General features: G+C 33.1%; 1 protein-coding gene across 2 annotated transcripts in view; it reads left to right on the forward strand.

Annotated features, from left to right (window-relative positions):
• The first annotated feature begins 518 nt into the window (after positions 1–518).
• Positions 519–21,901, forward strand: part of rtp (MORN repeat-containing protein retinophilin) — a 192,534-nt gene continuing 171,151 nt past the window's right edge. Inside the window, exons 1-2 of one of the 2 annotated variants that reach the window (XM_089597876.1) lie at positions 519–545; positions 645–828. In XM_089597876.1, the coding sequence (XP_089454002.1) occupies positions 536–545; positions 645–828 (194 nt within the window). In that variant the 5' untranslated portion in view covers positions 519–535. Of the gene's footprint in view, positions 546–634; positions 829–21,901 lie in introns of those variants that run through there. The other variant, XM_023392407.2, reaches the window with a different exon arrangement.

The raw sequence follows: 21,901 nt of genomic DNA on the forward strand, positions 1-21,901 counted from the left end.
CAAAACTGTTGTAGATAAAATTTATTATTATTTATCACTTATCCGTTAAAAAAAAAATATTTCAGAAAACATCACTTGTTATAAGTGTGAGTTATAGGAATCAAAATTTTTGAGACCGTATCGAATCTACTGTAACCAAGTAGATAAGATACTTGACCTACTGAGCAGAAAATAAGATGATACATTTTTACTTGAAATTAGAATCTGTTTACGATACGTGTTAATCGCAAAAGGGATACTAGTAAAACAAGCTTCTTCTGTTTTCCAAAAAATAATGGTATTTTTATAATCCAGATACATATAATAAACTCACTTTTAACACTATACAACATTCTTTTTCACTTAATCTAATAAGACTTTTTAGCCAACGTAGACTGTATATTTTACACGGTTAACATTGTAAATGTCTTATTCTCTTTGATGTACAAAAAAGATAAACTTACCTGTAGTCTTATAATTATTATCGATTTATGCTAACACAATTTTACCGACATAATTAAATTTATTATCTGCCTTAGGTTCTTACACTTTTATCATGGAAGGAGGTAAGTAATGCCAAGTGCATGTATCAGAGATGTGTTTGATATGAAAATAATTTGTGGTTATAATTTTACAACGTTATTACTGTTTATACATGGATTCAGGTATTTCAAAAGTTGGAATGTATAAGTATGAAGATGGAACACGGTATATAGGTGATTGGAATCCAAGAGGATTGAAAACTGGTGCTGGATCTTTACTATTACCTGATAAGACGCGGTATGATGGATCGTTTCAGAATGGCTTATGTTCTGGATTAGGAGTTTTTATTTTCCCAGATGGTGCAAAGTAAGTTAAATTGAAAAATAAATAATTTATAGGTTATTCATTGCATGAAGTTTAGGACAAAATAATTTAGTATCTACTCATTAGATTTACTTTAGATGTACAAAATCTATTAAAAACGAGCTTACAATCAGTTAATTTGAACATTTTTTTTTTTAAATTCTGAGTATTGACGAGAATTAAAGTTTAGGCATAAAAATAAAACTTTTTAGAACCTTAACATACACCCACAAAGTTTAGAGTTTTCTTTTTAAAAAAAATTATTTATATCAGTTACTTGAAAGACATGAGTGATTTTTAAAAGCTTATGTTTGTATAAATTTATTAATTGATACTCGGGCTTGTATCGACTTTTTATAATAATATTAGTATTTGGAGTAACGTGGAGTTACGCTTTATTTCTACTTAATTGCCCTATCAAGTCAGATTTTTTAATATTCTTACCTAAAAATGTTAAGAAATACATTTTTGACACATTCGAAATGACTAAAGACCAGAAGGAGTTAGAACAAATCTAAAAATGGAAATTAATTAAGTGTAACAAAATTTGTGCACAAGTATTTAATAAGCAGAAGAATATAAATATTATTTCTGTAGTATCAAGAGTTCTTCGTTAACGATGCAAGAAATTTGCTTATGAGAACAAATTTTGTTTCTTTGCTTCCTAATTCAGAGTCAAATCTAAGAGTCAGATGTAAATCTTTCCACTAAATCAAACTCTGACCATAGTTATGTTATACCTGCTATGATACTGACCTATGTGTAAAAATAAGTCATTGACATTTTCATTGGCACTTTTCCCACCGCTGGATGACAGTATACAAGAGTAAAAGTGTAATTACTGCATATTCACTGTGAGTCATACAGTTTGATATTTGTCATCTTCTAACTACACCTTCAAATGAACTTTTTTTAAATCCTGAATTTTATTTAATCGTAAAAATGTATTGAGTCCCTTACGTACTATTTAAGCACTGACTTGAAGAGATATGGATCAAATTTTTTTCCGGCAGTTAAGGAACTCTTATTAATCGTTCTTTTTATTTCTTATACTAAAAATAAATGTAAATCCAAAAATAGTAAATTACAACAGCTTTAAGTATTCATACAAAAAAGTAATTACGTTCTTGTATAGTACTTTATTAAAATTATAGCTCATAACTACAGTGCAATCATTGATTTATTTTACACATTACGCTTTAGAAACTTAAGTTCACTTTTCAAGTCACAACTTAACAGAAACACAGTGTACATTTTAAAACTTTACGATGAAAGAGTGGAAATTGTAAAATTAATTACACAACTACTACGATAATTTTTCTACCGAGAAACTTTAGCTTACATGGTCCTAAATCTCAAGCTTACGAGAATAACAAATACTGCTACGTAAAAGTGTATCTACATTTTTCATACACTCTTATTGCAAGCTTAGAACGTATATGAACAATATAATCGAATCTAATAATACGGATCATCTTTATTCTTTTTGGGCTTCTGTCATCTAGTGACTACTTGAAACTCATGGGCAGGTTGATCCTATGTAAAAACAAAAATTACTTAAAAATGGTAAGAAATGATATACAAATCCACTGTTTCGTACAATGAAGATGTAAGAATTTGAATGTACGCTATTTTTTATAATTTTTTCTTCTTTCAAAGAACAAAAAAAAAACTGTATAATTCTCATTTTCTCTATGAATAAGTATTAAGATAAAAATATAAGTAGATATGTAATATGTAAGATTACAATCATATACATACAGATACAAAAATGTTTAGCTAGGTCTCACAACAATCAGTTACTATTTGAAGATTCAGAAAAGTTAAGAATCTTTAAATTCACCGCATTTATATATTGAAGTTTACAATTTTTTATTTTTTATTTATTAAATTTGAGATACTACGATATTTTATAAGTTACAATAAATCAGGTAAAAGTAAATTTCTTTTTTGCAGATATTTGCTTCATAGCTCAAAGTGTAGTGATTGACATAAGCTTCACCAAAGTTTTTGAAAGGTACAAAGCAGTAGTAAGCATTACTAATTACAGGCTAATTTAACTCGAAAATAAACTTATTTTTTGACATTTGTGACTTTACAAGTTATTTTAGCTACTTCTTTTAAGCGTTGAAATGTTTTTATACAACCTTTTTTTAAACTATGTAATAACAATAGTGGAGAGGCTCAAAAAATGCACTTTAATATTTGACATTTGAGTCAAAGGAAACCAAAATTCTATCGTGGTCCGAAACGCTGTTTCTAAGAGCCTGTCTAATTTAGTAGGAGGAGGATGACTAAAAAAAAATTATTTCTGAAAATTACTTTCAAAAAAATTTATCTAGATTGAAATTAAAAAAAGTATATTTCATACTTACAGTGGAAAGTCCAAATTATGTGCCTAAAGGACAATTGTTTTATGTTTGAGCTCAAGTTCTGAACAAAATTTTTTGCAACGTAGTGCAACTTTGTGCCTGCGAATTACTTTGAGTGGTAATAAACTAAAGACCTGGAAAGGCAGAATCTTTATTTTCGTCCGTTGGTACAAAGTTATTACATTGTATAAAGTACGCTCTAGGAAAAAAATTGCGTTACCTGTTGTGCTAAATAGTTATTCTGCGTGAGCATCTTTTATCTTTGAACGTTGACTGCACCCTCAGTAAGAAAGATAAATTTCGCACCTAGTGTACATCGTACCAGGGCGAGCACAAGGAGTCCCTCGGGCCCTGTTTCGTAGGTCCCTCGGGCCTGGTACGTACTTTGGAGATATATGTACCACCAAGTACTTAAATTACTATTTGAGAGAAAATTGAGAAATTGTTTTGTAATGTAACTTTTTTTACTTGTAACTTTTTATCAAAATGGCCAAATTGGAGGCAACGAATCTAAACTTAAAACTCACTTTAATGCCTTTGATTTGTTTTTTACTTGTACACGTAATTTATGAAAAATAAAAATTTTTAGTAATTAAACAAAAAGTGTTTTATTGTTTCATGTTTTACAACTTAACTTTGAATATTACATCAATCTTAAAAACGATTAAACCTTGAGTTTTAGACTTTTCTCGTACGCTGCATAACAACACGAAAAGAAAAAAATTGTTTGCGAGGGTGTGTCTCAAAACTATTATTTAAAAAGTAGACACAAATTTGGAATATTCTTTTTAATTCACTCTCATATCATTGTTATTATTGTTTTGCATGATTTTACGACGCAGTAAGGAAACTGTTTGTTCTTTTTAAAAATGTAACTATAAAGTAATTTTAGTGTTCTACTTGCACAATTAATTAATTTTTTTCTATTTCTATTAGTACTAAATCGTTGCTAGTATAAAATTTTCCGAACAGAATGTAACTTTTAACATTCAAGATACCTTAATAACTATATTAATGCTTAAGTGTTGTAGAGTTTTGAGCCTGAGACTGTCAGTACTTATCACATCTGACGTTGTTGCTACGAAAGTGGTGAACCACAGAATTTTTTTATTGCAAAAAATTTTGCATAATTTATAAATATAATATCTTAGTCTCAGAGATTTTCATCATTCTAATAAAAACCATCCAAACCTTCTTAAGAAGGCTCCCTTGCCGTAATGTCACCAAATGAGATGTATGTCATGAAATAGTTTTGATTGCGCCGAATCTAACGGTGCCTTTATTTAAACTCTTCATTGAACAAAATCTGGAGGAACCAACGCTTGAAGTTTACTCCTTTAATCAGAGCGGTCGTGGTACACTTACTAAAAACAACGATTCACAACATCAATCGAAAGTGTGAATACGTGTCATGAATTTACACGTATTGTAGATTTTAATTTCATCTTTCAAATGCCGTCGTAATAAATATGGGTGAACGGACTAAAAATTGAAATAATTGCAGCAAAAGGCATGAGTTAACTTATTTTTTTTGCTACGAGAAAGTCAGTGGAGCCACCATATTGCTTGTCAGAAGCAGACGCAATTCAAATTTAGATGCTAAAGAAAGTTAAATGATGGCTTACATTTTAAACCTTATTAACACCATTATGTTGATATATTATAAAAACATTTGCGAGACATTTAATGCCTACAAAAATAAAGTAAGATACTTAAGTTTACAAAGTCAGCTTTATTTAATTTTACAAATTGTTACATTTTTGAATAAACAACATAGCTATTTATGTTGGTAAGTATCCCCATCGACTACTTCAGTTTTTTATCTGTCTCAATTTGGGTTGGCACTCCTACACAAGGTAGCCTTCTCAACAGATATGGTTTTATCCACGTTTATTTTTAGGATAAGCCAGTAGCAAATTAAATCTACTCACAAAGTACTTCTGATACTGCTATATTTACTTATAAATAATAAGAAAGTACATTATTTTAAAGAAAAAAATATATATAATATACCTTTAAAGTTTTCTACGACTGTTCCGGGATCCAGACTACTATTCAGTATACTTCTGCTACTTGCTGCATACCTGTGACCAATTATGTATCTTTCTCCGTCATCTTCTGATGCATCCGTTAGGACGATGTTATCATCTGATGGGCAATCCGTCTAGTAAAAATGGTAAAGATATATCATTTCTTGTTAATAGTAACCACCTGCGATGACAGTGTAGAAAAAACGTGTTGATATTTTGAAATTACTATTATTTTTGTTTGATTTGCTTACTAAATTGACGTTAAATTTGCATGAACATTTGAAACAATATTTTAGAACACTTTAAATTAAGGCACCTCTAATATCACATTAAATTTTTTAGTAAATTTCTGTTAATGATTCAATCAAATTTACTATTGTACATTTAAAAAAAATAAACATAACTTATACTATTATTAATCACTATTCTAAATGAATTGAATTGCAGATAAGTAAGAGCTAACTACACAGAAAATAATTTTGAGCATAAGGGGATCAAGTGCATGTGCTTATATAGAGTTCAAATTATTTTAAATTCCTACTACACAAGTATTTGGACTACCTAAGATCGAATATTGTGTCACACTGGTTCAAATGTGCATGGAACTCGTAAAGCAGAATCATGAGAGCCACGCTGCCTATAGTTTGTGCGCGCACAGTATGGCGCAGAATTGAACTGTAGAAGCTTGTGGAGGGGAGCCCCTGGAGTTCAGTGATCGTGCTCTCACAGCACAAAGTCTGGGCTCATCTTATGTGGATAGTATAGGTGTATACTAACGAGTGTATATTAACGTGCTTTTGCAGTGCAAGCCTTTTGTCACTTTTGTGTTTACATTAATTTGTAATGTAGTAAAACAGTCCACTACGGTGAATGATGAAAAGTGATCATTTTGTAGCGACCAGATACGATATTTAAATTGCAAAAAAGCAACTTTAACTGGATTTAAAAAAAAATTATTTATTACACAAGAAAACATTATTTTGCCCCCACCCCCCTCCAATTTTTTTATTCGTGTCACCATTTAATAAAATATCACGTTTATGAATTATTTACTGAACTAGCTGTTAAAAAAGATCCAAGACCCTAAGACTAATATCTATTAGATCCATTTACTATACTACTGTAATGAGTAACAAAATTCATATTGGTAGCTGTTTGGTTCGAGCAACTTTGGTTAAACTCATTCGATCTTGTTTTGCCCATCACAGCTCTTTCAACTTACATAAATTGTGGCCTAAGGTATGTTTTGTATAAATAAATACAATATGATTAAAATTTGTTTCAACAATTTTTTGAAAAACAGAATTATAAATCTGTTTGTACATACAAAAGTACTTAAATTTCGAATACTCCTTTTTGTTCTATACTAAGTTTCATCTACAAGCTACGTTTGGAAAACGTAGTTTCACGAAAGTTTTTTGATAAAATTTATTGATATTATAGTTAAAATAATTCTAATGAAAATGCGCTTTAATAACTAAATGTAGTCAATCTTCTGATGATTTTTAAACATATATCAAAGACCCGTTATTGTTGTACTCAAGTATTTTCAAATATTGTAAGAACTTACGAGATGTAATCTGAATGGATAACTATTTTATTGAAATAAAATAGTTTTCATATCTTTGTTAAAAAACTATTTCCGTTGTATATATACGTATCCTCACTGTGGTCATTAGCCGTAAGCCTTTAGTATATTAATTTAAGCCCAATTATTGGGCTCATGCAGTTCGATGATGTTTAGGGCTGAGGAGGTATACGCACGATTTAGCTTTCTCAGCCTAAAATACCGCATTGCAGGGCTCAACGAAGCTTTGAACGCGCAGAGCCCAGACTTTGTGCTGTGAGGGCACGATCGCTGAGCTCCAGGGGCTCCCGTCCACAAGCTTCTACAGTTCAATGCTGCATCGTACTGTGCGCGCACTAACTATATGCAGCATGGCTCTCTTGCTTGTGCTTTACGAGTTCAATGCACATTTGAACTAGTGTGACACAATCTTTGATCTTAGGTAGTCCAAGTACTTGTGTAGTAGGAATTTAAAACAATTTGAACTTTATTAGCACACGTACTTGATCCCCTTATGCTCAAAATTATTTTCCATGTAATAACTGTATTAAAAAAAAAGATTTAAAACTGTTGTTTGAATAACTTAAATTGAATAAGCAGTTAACTCTGGAAAATTTGTTATTTATGTTTGAGTCAACCATGTTATTGTACTTGCAATATAGGAAAAATTATAACGAAACCAAAGTTAGTTGTAGGTTTAACTTTAAAAAAAAATAATATAAAATATGTCAAAGTCAAGTGTAAACATAATTTTATACTGTGTTACGTCGGCGCAACAAATCATTCGAGTCTAAACTTGCACTTAATAACTCAGGAATCACATTGGGTGCGTAGGTGGAACGTGGGGCTACAGGATAGTTGAATAACACAATAGGGTGTTAAAAACTGGGGTACAGATGCTTTTGAGTATAGGGACTTAAGTTGCAATGACTCGAAGCAGTTGTTGTACTGTATCTCGATGCACTCACTCGCAGTGCGCCTAAGAGTGGTCAATAATACCCAAAATGGCGTATTGAACATGTCACGTTTGCAATCTGGTAACTACCAGTATTGACACAAGTAAAGATGTCGTTTTAGATTTTACGTAGAGGGGTAAATTATGGTTAAATTCTAGAAGCCACCTATACCGTCACGAGAAATGGTGTTTGTTCTAGATTTTACGAGTAGAACGATTGATTGTTTATTTTCTGGAGTTCAGAGGGTACCAATACTATTGCGAGTAATGGTGTGCACGTTTGACTCTATGCCCACAACGAAAAAAAAAAAAAAATCAATAAATTTTATAAATTTTTAAGACTCAGTTTTATTCAATTTAAAAAAAAAGCAATTGTACACGTAGCAAACCAGAATGGGATGTCCAAAATTGAAATTTAAGCCACGCTTTTGAAAGACCAAGTAGCAAAGGCGGACTCTAGATATCCAGTAAGCTGTTCGAGGGCAAAAACAAACTGTTTCCTCACCTCGTGGTAGACTAGGAGGTAGCAGAGGCGGACTCTAACTACTTAGTCCACCGTTAGGGGTAAGAATTAAGTAAGCGTTTCCAGGGCCTCCGGGCCTTTTTATAGCGAGTAGTAGTGATCACGTGCTCACTCGGAAAGGACGCAGAAAAGCTTGCCAAGGAAAACTTTTAAAGAAAAGACAATATCCAAAAATTTAATTGTCAAGAACTCCTCTAGTTCAGCCACTTACAAATTCGCACTTCCCTAATCCAGCTTGCTCTCCTACATGCATCAAGAGAAAGGAAGGTGATTCACTTGCGCTTGCCCTAGCTTTCTTTATTCTTTTCGTCAAAATTTTACAGAGTTTTATTGTAACTTTGTATGAACATTAAAAAAGATTATTATTATTATTTACTAATGCTAAACACTGTTCGTTTTTTCAATCGAACTTGTTGCAAAAAAAGCAGTGGAAATCGCTTGACGTTTCAAAGTAATGCTTGGGTGAATAAACGGTCAGTGTGTTACGATGTATTAATTCGTACTAATACTTGAACAGTAGTAACGATAGCCATTGCTATTTATAATCATAATACTAGTGATAGTAATAACAGTAATAATGATGATAATAATAATAATTATAATATTAATAAAGATAATAGTTATAATAGTAACGATAATTATGACGATAATAAAACTGCGCCTACCACCTGTTATCATGGTTAGTTTTACTGGTAGTTTTGGTGGATTGTAATGTTGCAAAAACAATTAATATTTTTTGATAGAATTTTAGTCAACATATTTTTAACTGCTATTCTTTGGAGAAAAAGTCGGCTTACGGTGCCCTGGGGAGTCGGAAGTTCCGTTACTCATGTTGAAGGCAGGAGTACAGATTTCCTCTCTTGACATCTCTAAGTCAGGAAAAGGGGAAAAGGCTATGACTTACCCGTTTTCTTTTGCATTTAAAAACGTAATAGAATTTGACCACATTACCAATCAAGCTATGGCAAATAATTTATAAAATCGTTAATGCAATAAAAAAAAGTTTCTTGGTACATCATGTGCCTGTGAATATGAACGATAAAAATCAGATAGTTCTTTAAAAGTTAATAAAGTTGCTGTGTCAGGTTTGCCGTAGTTAATACTTACTACTACCGTAGTTATGTCATGTTGTTGCTTGCTACCAGTGTAGCATGGATGCATACCCATGGGTTGTTTTATGTCTTAATTATATGTAACATTTCTAGTATTTATTGTTTTTTTCGCTTGATATTAATGTAAATCTATTAAAAGTATTCTAGCATTTAGTATTACATCTCAGTGCAGCTGTTCCCATTGAAAATTTTGCATCGATTGGTTCTTACAGATATTTCATTTTTCTGCTCTGGAAAGTATTTCGTTAGCTTTCTATAGTAGATAAACAAGGGGACTCTAGCACACCTGTGCTACAATCGCCATGGCGACTTTGGCACATTTCCCCTTTCCTGCAGACTTCTCTGCGCGCGGCGCTTGGTATATTGGCGCGCTGCTTGAGTTTTGGTTTGCGGGAGATGGAGCTCTCTTGCACGGCTTTATTTTATCTGCGCGCGCCACTTGGTATATTGGCGCGCTGCTTGAGTTTTGTGGGTTATTGGTATGATCGGCGCGCTGCTTGAGTTTTTGTGGGAGATGGAGCTTATCTCTTTCACAGCCGCTTTTATCAGTGCGCGCTGCATTATTTTGATACCACAAGCAACTTGAACGCTGAGCTCTCTCTGTTTGCGATGCTTTATTAGTTACAGGAAGTTTTTGTTTAAGTTGTTTATGCTTATGCTTATGCTGTAGACAAGGTTTTTAGGATAAAGAAATTTTCAGTAGAAAATTAAAATGAAAAATTGTTTATTGAAAATACAGTCGATATAGAAAGTTTTTTCTAAAATATTAGTATATTTTAATTGCAAAAAACTGCTTTGTACATAATATTTAACACATTATCCTGCAGCATCCAATCTTTTATTGCCTGGATATTTCTTATGGCACATGAAGAGTTACTACTGAAGCTGTGGAATCGACATGGCAAATAGTCCTTGGTAAGTTTTTCTAGGGCTGGACATTCATACTCCTCGATATTAATGACTCTAAATGGTAGGAAAGATAAGTAACCAACTCGCTTATTATATATTTTATATTAAAAAATAATATTACCTGCATGGTATTATCTCTTGAAGATATTTTTTTTTCTCGAAGCCCTTAACGTACACCTTTACAGCGTCAACCAGCTCGTTTTTAAAAACTTTCAGTCCTCCTTCATAAGGAACATTGCCATAATTCCAGCTTATGCCATGGAAATTGGTTATCAACCAGTGATTTTGCCTTCTGTCCCGAAATGATAAATTTTCCCACGCAAAAGGTGGCTTGAGTACAATTACAATAGGCATGGAATTTTTTTTCCCAAGTTCAACATACGAAATTTCTTTAAAAATAAATTTGTTGTCACAGGTTTTGAAACCCTGAACGTCTACAATGTATTCCATCCTTTGAAGTTTGAACGATTTGCTTCGCAGTCGAGGATAATTTAAGGAATGAATTCCATAGCAAGGTTAGCTGAAATATATACACCCCCCCCCTCCTAAATATTATGCTCTAAATTTTGTGCGCACTCAGCATCAGTTTAAAAAAACTCTCATATTCGAATGCATCTGGCTGGTTTAGGTACTCTGTTTAAGCTTGTAGGAGATTTAACTCACAGCAAGACTGCATTTTTCCCATGTACTAAATTATAAGGTTTTAGGTTAGGTAGTAATTTAAGTATAAAGATCATTATGGGATATGAAAAAAATTAATCTTGACACATTTTGAGTTTCATTTTTTACAAATAGTTTATTTGACATAAAAAAAATTATTACATAAATGTACAAAACTGTATTCGCAAGATATATACACCTTATTCTACAGCTGCAGTATATTAATGCTTACAACTCCTCGTCAACATCATCATCATCAACGTCAATCCATTCCATATTTAAATAGAACTTTTTCATACGCTTAACATTATGAAGAGCACACATTGATTTATAGGCTCCGTTGTGATGAGAACAAGCGGTGACCAATCTTGGGAGTTCAAACGGTGGATAGTCTGTCATATTAGTGACTTCAAAGCCAAATCTTTCAAGCCACTTTTGTTTCAGTTCTTCAATAACAAATATTTTTACAGCATTTTCAAGATTTTCCCGTAAAATGTTTCCAATCTCTGTATACTCAATTTTTCCTGAGTTCCATGTTAGTCCGTGATAGCAAAGTTCAAGGTATAAATTTTTATGTTTATACTTTTGCGGTAATTTACGCCAGGTAAAAGGTGCTTTAAAAAGAAATACTTGTGCCTCCGTATCATTAGCATTGAGAGGAAGGATAGCTAATTCTTTGAGCACGTAATCATTACCTGGTTTCTTAAAACCTTGCATATCCACAAAATATTCCATTTTACTCTATTACAATTTTTTTAATTTTTGTTCAGCTTTTCATACCCTTGACTTTGAGGAGAAGACCCTTTGTTGGTTGAATACTTATCGACGAGGTTTTTCAACCAAGATTTCTTGCTTCTGTCATCGTCATCCTTAGTCGAAATTTTTTGATACTTAACGTTAGTTGTAAAATTGCTTTGACTCGGCTTATGCGACATATTGAGTAATGTAGAGCTTTCTTAAACAATTACACAATCATTATTCTTATCTTTTGATTTTTGTATAATTTTTTTTTCAACACTTTTCTCTAACTTTTTCTCTTCGTTTCTCTTCATAAATTTTTCCCACTCTTCTTGTAGTCGCTTATTTTCTGCTTCTTCTTTACTCCAGCTGTTGCTCCGACTTTTATTCATAATGGTTGAAACTGAACTGAGACTAGCAGAGCCGTGAATCGGCTTTTATTCAGAACGGTTGAAACTGAACTGACGCTAGCACAGCCATGAATTGGCTTTATATATATCTTTTACATGAGTTTCTTGACATCCCCACTCATTGGACTATACTGAACGATACGATCATGTAAAATTAAGCAATAAGCTGATGTATTCGTAGGGAAATTGTTATGCGACTCAAATTCTAACCTTACATCTACTGGAGCATTTTTCAATGACTCGTTTTGTTTGGAACAATCGAGGACAATTAAAGGTATCCGATTGATAAAGTGATGTTTGCCTAATGAAGGTGTACAATTTTTGCCATAATATGAATTTTGAAAATTAGCATAAATATTATATAACAATGCATACTGATTACGTGTTATATCGAGATTAAGATCACCATAAGGATAATATTGTGAATTTAAATAAAGTTTCACATTCCTTATATTGCAGTGATCAAACATGCTAGCGCTTACGTTTTTCTGATTTTTTCGGTTAGTTTGAAAGGCTAAAATAACATAACGTGGCTTTTCCAACTGATTGGATGTCTTAACCGTCCAGATATGCTTTGATGTGCTAGGTAACAGGGGATACTCATATAATTCCCAAGTTCGAAAACTCATAGATATAAACTTATCTTTTTGCAGATAATTTAATAAACGAATTTTATGAGAATCTGACATCACCACATAGGGCACAAGCCACTCAAGCTTCAATATTACTATTTTAAAGTCTTCCCAAGTTGCTGCGGCCGCAGGATCAGCAGCATTGGCATTAAGCGGAGTTTGCAACACAGCATTCAAATCGTTTCTTGATCTTGTAAGTATAAGCTCATGTTTTACATTAACAACTATCTTACGATAGTCTTCAGCAAAACCTAAAATCATATTCAGTGGAAGAATTATATCAAAGTAGCCGTTGTTATTAGTAAGACTATCATCTTCTTCTCCAACGCCAAGCCAACCAGCATTTATCACAGATTTATTTTGATCTGGACCAAGTGATAACCAATTTTTCATCAGGGTTGTTAGTCCAACATTTTTGCACTTATCTACCTCTATAGCATTTATCTCATATCTTATTTCTTCAAATAAGTGACAGATGGCGTTGTTTATCAATGTGGTGTTTGTTACTGCCGTATTTTCATCTGCTTTGACCAATCTTCCGTAAACATGTAGAGAACTTCTGGATGGTAAAAGACACAAGTCTTGATGTTGAATTGAAATGCGAATTTCATCACTGTTGCCATATGTTGATGATGCATACGGCTGATGAGCATGAATCTCATAGTGCGCAATAGATTCGTCAAATGTGACTGGAGACTGAATACTTAGAATCTCGTCCATTTTGTATACAACAAAAAAATTTCCAATTTAATTTACACCAGGGCTTTTTATTTTTAGACCGAGACTTTTTATAAACTGAATGTTTTGATGAGTTAGTTTTTGTCGTGTCAATCGTTTTCTTGAATGTCTCGATGCTTTGATGGACTTTCTTCTCTGACGTCTCAACGCTTTGAGAGCTCGTTGTTGACTGAGTGCTGGAGTGCATATTGAGCTGCCTATATGATTTGTCTGATTATAAATAATACCCATTATGGAGAGGGTTTTATATGCAATCTTATAGTTATGACTTCACCACGAAAATTAACTAAATTACCGTCCTGATCTACTATACGTACTTGAATATGATCAATAATACGTCCAATAATCGGTAAATAAATTATTTGTGAAGGAACTTCAATAATTTTATATCCCGGTGGTACAGCAGGAAAAAATTCATGAATCGTGTGTACTTTGCGACTGTTTATGTAAGCTCCACTCGTAATATTACATTTAACTCTTAATGCGTTTATCTTTAGAATAGCTACAGGTAAGTCTGAAACATGAGTAGTATTATTTTTTAGAACTCTCTGAGTGAAACCTAATAGACTGCCTATAGAATCTTTAGGTCTAAAATCAATACTATGACTACACTTGATAATACTTCGAAGCGTATTATTGTTTGGCTTAATATCGAGAGTTATGTTGTGAGTTTGTAATACTTCAATCAAAAATGACCTAATATCTTCAATCTCATAACTGCCTGTTGGTAATACAATAACTTGATTGCCGACATAAAATTTATTACAATTTTCATCGATATTTGGGATTGAGTTGAATGACAAAAGTTCTACTAAGCCAAGAACGTAGCTGTGTTCTGGCGATAACTCAATCGGTGGAAAATACTGTGCTTCCAAAATAGAAGAAGTACCAGAGAGGCTAAGTGTTAATGTTTCTTCCATGCTTGTCAAAGTGTAACTAAGCGGTTTCTCCCTATGTAAGAGAGTTATATTTGTTTTAGAAGAAACTTTAAGCATAAATGACCGCAGATGTAGGAGTTAAATTTTTGATATCGCTTATGATTATATTTCACCTTACTAACTTTTAGATACAACATTAAATCAGTCGGTGGCTGCAGATCTCCAAAACTGTCAAAGTACACAACATTATTACCACGTTTTCGATAAGCCACCCAATGAGTTCCAGATCCATTCTTATCATCAAGATTTACTATAGCTGTTTCACAAAACCATGGACCATCAGCAGGTAAATTGTTTCTCATGAAAACTCCCCGAAAATGGGGAATTTTTAAGATTTTAGAATATTTCATCAAATCTATGTTCGTAAGAACTCGATCAGGTAATGTTATTTCTTTTAACTTTTTTGAGGGGCTTTTTTTTTTTTTAAAGCTCTTCTAGCGTAAGGCTTTAAATAGACTCCTAATCCAGTTTTATGCGGTTTGAGATAAAGACCTTTTCCAAGGGCAATAGCTTCCATGGTTTGATTATGTCTCTGACTTTCTGCTAGCTGCTTTTTGGCTGACTTAGCAGCATTAATGCTTTTCATAATTCCAGCTATTCCATTGGCTATAGCACCGGTTGCACTCAAACCAGCAAACAAGGGAATTAAAGGTAAAGCTCCACCAATCTGTGTAGGAAGGCGTAAGATGCGTGGAATCGTAACATACTTTTTACCTCCCGATTTTTTAACTGCACTACGAGCACCTTTCAAAGCACTACTAATGACATCTCGAGCCCTTTTGCTTTTAGTATTCATGTCTTGCGAGGCAGCCTTAATAACTGCACTTAAAGCACTGCATTGTTTTTTCTTTGACCTACCCATCCTTCTTTTCCTTTTGTTAATACCCTGTTTCTTCTTCTCCTGATTCAACCCCATACCAAATTTACTTTTAACCTTCATAGCGCCGGTCACCAGGGCAGCTGCGGCTCTTTCGCCAATACTAGAATCTAAAGCCTTTACTCTTTGCCACGCCTTCTCAGCTAAAATTTTATCTGCTTCGTGTCTAGCTTTTAAATCTTGTCGATTTTTTGAGTACGCTATATCATGCTCTTTGCATGCCGCGTCTAGCGGATTTACTCCGGGGTCCCCTCTAGCAAGACGCTTAGCAAGCTTAGTACCTGGACCACAGTACTGATATCCTGGCAAATGAAGCTCTACTGGTAAAGAATTTATGATTTTATTTACGAGACCGTGCCCTCTCTTACGATGCATGACGATGATTAGTCTTCAGAGGTTGAATCATGACTAAGTGTTCGAGAAAATAAATAATGTATTTATAGTAGAAAAAATTCGTTGACAAATAAAGAGCTTAAACTATATAACCGTTGTACTATTTCACTAAAAGATTAGTTGTAACTGATTATTCATGCAGCATAGACATGGAGTTTAAAGAGCAATCCATAAAATTACAAGTTCCTAATTTTGACGCTATAGTAAAACAAGAAAAGCGTTCGAATCGACATGGTGAACTGCTCCCTGACAGTATTCGTGCGGTATTTTGCGGTCCATCTAATTGTGGTAAAACTAATAGCTTATTAGCTTTAATTGTGCATCCTAATGGAGTTAAGTTCGAAAATGTGTACGTGTATTCAAAATCTCTACATCAACCAAAATACAAGTTTTTAAAAGAACTATTGGAGCCTATAGAAGGTGTGAAATACTTACCTTTCAGCGAGCACGAAACCGTAGTCTCACCAGATGATGCTTTACCAAATTCTATAATGATTTTTGATGATATAGCTTGTGAAAAACAAGATAATGTAAAGGCTTTTTTCTGCATGGGTAGACACAAAAATGTAGACTGTTTCTATCTTTGCCAGTCATATGCTCAAGTACCAAAGCATCTTGTAAGAGATAATGTCAATTTTCTAGTCTTATTTCGTCAAGATGAAGTTAATTTGAAGCATGTGTATGATGATCATGTAAACTCAGACATGCCATACATTCAATTTAAAAATTTATGCTCTAATTGCTGGAATGACGATAAACATGGATTCGTTGTTATAAATAAAGATAGGCAAATAAATAATGGTCGCTATAGAAAAGGCTTTGATAATTTTGCTGTACATTTAGGGCATACCTAGCACAATCATTACAGTCTGTTACAAGACATTGGAGCATCATCATCATGTATCAACAAGAGAAAGACGTTCTACGTCAGTTAGTGAAGGCGCGAGAGGCAGTTAAAGAAAAGTACAGACTGTTGAAGTTTGGGAAAAATGAGGCTGAAAAAGTGCTTACTGAAACTTTCAAACCAATTACAGACCCTCTAATGGAAATCGTTGCCGAAACAAAAAAACAAAACAAAAATAATAGTAATAATCCTGTTACTTACAATAATGTTTATAGTAAAAACGCTGAAGAAAATAATAAAGTTGATAAAGTGAGTCAACAAAAACATAGAGAAAGAATCAGAGAAGGTGATACAACATTTGAGTCTGCCATTAGTGAAAGTGATGATGATTTAAATAATACTATTCTAACCCAATCTATTGATTCTGTTCAAGTCAGTAAGAATTCATTAAATAATTTTTATTTACAAATACTTGATCAGAATCGAAAAGATTTATTAGATTTAAAGTATGGAGTGCGAAAAGAAAATGAGTTGTACAAACTTGGCGATTCGCGAATAGAATTTGAAAATAATCATATCAAAATAGATGATTTTAAGTATCCAATGACTCCGGGATTAATGGAGCTACTCATCAAAAAGCATCCTAATGAATCTCTGTTGACGCAGGAGGATTTTTAAAAATACTACATATTATTAAAAATTTCAAATGTTCACAGAAAAGGGTTTAAAAAAAACGGAGCTATACGAACCCATAATAGTAATAAGTTTAATAAAATTATTGCTCCAATGTTCGATCTCACGGTTCGTAAAAAAGGTGGATCGTTGCTACCTCATTATAAAACTGCTCGAATAATGCAACAAGTAGATTATACACACTGGGATGATCCCAATGAATTAGTAGATCGTTTACGCTTATTAATAGCTGAAAAGTCCGCAGGAAATACAAGTCATGACAATGAAATTATATCGATCATTGAAGAGCTTCGCGAGGGAGGATATATATATTAACGTATGTGTGTAAATATTTCTTCAGTCTCAAAATGAGTGTCGATGTATTCGGTCGAAAATTGGGTAGGACCGAAAGTGGTGGCCGAGGTCCTCCTGGTATTGGATATAAACTTACCGCAGATGGACAGTATGACTTAAATAATAAAAGACTGTGCAATGTTGGAACACCAGAACAGCCTCAAGATGCAGTAAATCATGCTTACTTCGTTGGAGTGGTTAAAAAACTTGAAAAAGAAATAGATAGCTTTAGAATTTTTATATACAACTTACAAAAAAAATTTCCATTTATTCAAGCTAATTCAAAAAACTTAAACCTAGACAACTAATACATGGAGCAAGTTGTTGAGGAACTTCATAAGACAGCAAGGCGTAATTATCCCCGTCGAAAATTCAACATACGTGGTTTAGATGAGACTTGGCAAGCAGACCTTGTAGAGATGCAGCCTTACGCTCGCGAAAACAAAGGGTATCGGTATATGCTCACTGTAATAGATAATTTCTCCAAGTACGCGTGGGCTGTACCTATCAAGAAAAAAACTGGTGAAGAAGTAACTGCAGCAATGGATTCAATATTGAAAAAAGGACGAGTACCCATAAACATGCAAACTGATCGCGGTAAAGAATTCTATAATGCAAACTTTCAAAATCTCATGCAAAAATATAAAATCAATTTATACTCAACTTATAGCAATCTCAAAGCTTCTATATGCGAACGATTTAATCGTAGCTTAAAAGATTTGATGTGGAAAAAATTTAGTTTGCAAGGCAATTATAAATGGCTGAACATGTTACAAACATTAATTAAATTTTATAATAATAGAAAACACCGAACAATTGGTTTGAAACCAAAAGACGTTGTTGCTGAAAATGAAGTTCAAGTTTTGGAGAAGTTTAAAGAAATATATAAAAATAGTAAGTTCAAATCTAAATTCAAAATTGGTGATAAAGTACGAGTGAGCAAAATCAAACAAGCATTTGAAAAAGGGTATACACCAAATTGGTCGACTGAAATATTTACAATCACAAGAGTAGCAGCAACAAATCCAACAATGTATTATCTCAATGATTACCGAAATCAACCCATTTCTGGAGGGTTTTACGACCAAGAATTGCAGAAAACAAAGCATCCTGATGTTTACCTCGTAGAGAAGGTCCTTCGAAGACGTGGAAATCAAATTTTAGTGAAATGGTTGGGCTTTGACAACGTTCACAACAGCTGGATCGACAAGAATAAATTGTAAAAAAATATCTGCTAAGTTTGAAAAGTTTTTTTTCAAATATTTTTTTTTTTTTTTTTTTTCAAGAGCAAGAAATGGGATGTATTTGAACAAATGAATAAACACTTCAATTATAAAAAATAAAATAATTTATTTTTTTCCCTAATATTTACAAACTTATGCATAAGAGAATATTATATGTTCACCATTGTACACTACAAATAATTTAAATTTATTCACTGCTTCTAATAATTCATTGAAAAATTCTTCATTCTCTAAGAGTGCGGTACATATTTTGTTTGGCAGAAAAACTTGGAACTCATCTGCCAACTCAGCAACTATCTTCATTCCATACTTGGTTTTCACTTTTTTTAACTTAGTTACCATATAATTTTGATTTGGAACCATATCGGTAACTTTTTTTGTTGGTAGAAAATTATTGCTAGCAATTTTGTTTAACGCTGCGAGATCCATCTGTAACACAATCACAGAAGGAAAAAATATTTAAAATACATTGATGTAAGTAAAAATTATTCAAGTAATGTCTGTTAACTAACCTTTAGAAATATCGACGTTTTTTGCTCAATGGTTCACTTGTAGAGACACGTACCAAGGAAGACGATGGCTCGTTGAAAAGCTTCTGGGGTTCAACTTGAGATCTATTCACACCTCCGCTTGCGAGAAGAATGAGCTCTGCTTGCTGCTGCAACACCTCTAATTGTGATGCTACCTCCTTCACTTTCGGCGACTCATCTGCAGCGGCTTCTCCCTCCACTCTCAGCTGTTCATCTGCGCATACCCGTCCAGCTTCTTCTTCCTCCATCTGATTGGCTCCTCCCTCTATCGGCTCTTCCCTATTGGCTGCTTCCATTGCTATTATGCTAAAATGACCCCATGGTAGAGTATCTGTGTGGCCCGGTCGCAAATAACGTTTGTCGTCATGTGCACTTAAAGCAATTTTAGTTTCTTTTTTCGTTAAAAGCTGATGATGGCGTGATTTAATATTTTTTTGCTCACGTGTTATACTAGTATTTTCACACAAACATGTAATATAGTCATCGAAAGTTATCGTAGCTTTCACAACAGAATTTTTAACACCTTTAGCTTTCTTCAGCGTATTTTGATCTTGTATCTTTATACTATACATTTTGCTCCTTAATCCCACAAATTCCAACATAATCTTTCCATTACATTCATCCTTCATCAACCCAACAATTTTTTTATTGACACTAGGTATATTGAATTCATTATCAGAACTGTAGTCTGAAGTATCGAATTCTCCAATATTTTCTCGCATAAGATTATAAATATTCTGGTTAGTTATTTCGTACACAAGACTATCGGTGTCTGTGTATAAGAGTTTGCAATGATCATTCATTTTATTTCTCATAAAATCATAATGAAATTTATAAACAAGCGTCTTTGATAGATCCAACACACTCAATCCCACATATATTGGTTTTTTAATGCATACATCAGTACGCAACAATTGTATAGCTACCAACTCCGCGTCAAATATGTCACAACTATGAAAATTTGGTCGTGCAATGTAAGCCTCGGCACCATATCTACCATTCCACTTATTAACAAGTTTAACATCAATGCGTTTGCGTTCATTTTCCATCGTTTTCCCATACACAGCATTGTTGAATAACTTAAACAGCATCTTTTCAAACTCATTCTTCGCATTTTGACGCTTTTTACTGTTTAAATCTATGTATTTTTTCAACCATAAGCTTTGATTAAACTGTATTGCTCTATGAATTTTTGTTATTCAGAGCCCGTGACTCACAGCTTGCTTAAGTGCGCGATAATGTATCACATAACGTTTTTTATCATACAGCGTAGTCATTAATTTTTTTTGTTTGGAACCTGGGGGTACCATATGCTCAGCACAGAAAGGTAAGTCCTTATGAGCATTGTGAAGAGTTTTCGGATATTCGAGATCAACTTCTAGTATATAACCAATTTCAGCATCATCTGCCACGTTTAAAATTCCCAAGGGGTTAATATTTTGCACCCATTTAAATCCTGCATAAGGTAGTGGTTGAGTCATAGCCCAACCATACAAATTGTTAACATCATAATACATCAAGTATTTTTCATCCCTGTTTGCTTCATAACCTTCTTTCACATAAGGGTTGTTGGCTTTGGCATATCGATTACAACATTGGCTTATTCCACCTCGTATGCCACGCTCTATAAATAAAACTTGATCTATGTCTGTCAGCAATTCAAGTTTTACCTAAAATTGAAATGGTACATTTTGTTTAAGTATATATTTAACTTTTGTTAGAATTAATTACTTAATAAGAATTCATTACCAACCTTTGTATATTTTAGCATAGCATCCCAAGTTAGGCCGGGTGTTGTGTAATAATGAGCTGGGTCTAGTTCGTATGTTTCGATACAGTTATTTCGAAAGTTTTCAAATACTTCCGCGAGCAGTAATACATTAGTCTTTAAATACAAGTCAGAATACTGCCCAAGAGTATGAATATGAAAAGTGTTCCAGATATTTTTTGCATGCTCGTACTCTTCATCAGTTATATGGGTTTCGTATAAGCTGTTGTAAAAATTTTGTTTTGATGGAAGTTTATTTTCTTTCAATCTTTCAAAAGAAGAAGTATAATCATATGGGTATATGCCTTTTCTTTTTAATAAGTCTATCTGAGCTATTGTATAATGATCATCATTGAAAAATACGTTTTCTAGTATTTTGAGTTCGTTTAAGTATGATGATAATTTATCGAGAGATGAGGCCATAAATTTGAAGGAATCTATAAATCTAATATTAATATTGGTACCTTCTACGAATTTTGTAAATGAAATATATTTTTCTTTTGTCTGTGGTAAAAGCTGAACTCTTCCTGGAAAACATTTGACGAGTTCTTTTATAAATAAATGTGAATCATAACCGCTAAGGTTATGGAATATTACTGGTATCGTTCTTGAGTCTTGATAACTAATATTGCATTTACTATGAGCGGGGCCTCGATACCTAAGACATTGTAAAAAAAAAATTGTACAAGACTGAGTTTAAAAACGAATTATTACTACAAAAATTATACTTACTTTCCAGTGAGATGACAGTGATCTCGAACTTTTACGTCATCCAAGCTGAAAGGTTGGTTACATATGTGACATGAAAAT

The sequence above is a fragment of the Copidosoma floridanum genome, unplaced genomic scaffold (genome assembly GCF_036245765.1).
Source record: "Copidosoma floridanum isolate Cflo_tuat_1 unplaced genomic scaffold, Cflo_Japanese_pri ptg000004l, whole genome shotgun sequence".
Classification (NCBI taxonomy): Eukaryota; Metazoa; Arthropoda; class Insecta; order Hymenoptera; family Encyrtidae; genus Copidosoma; species Copidosoma floridanum.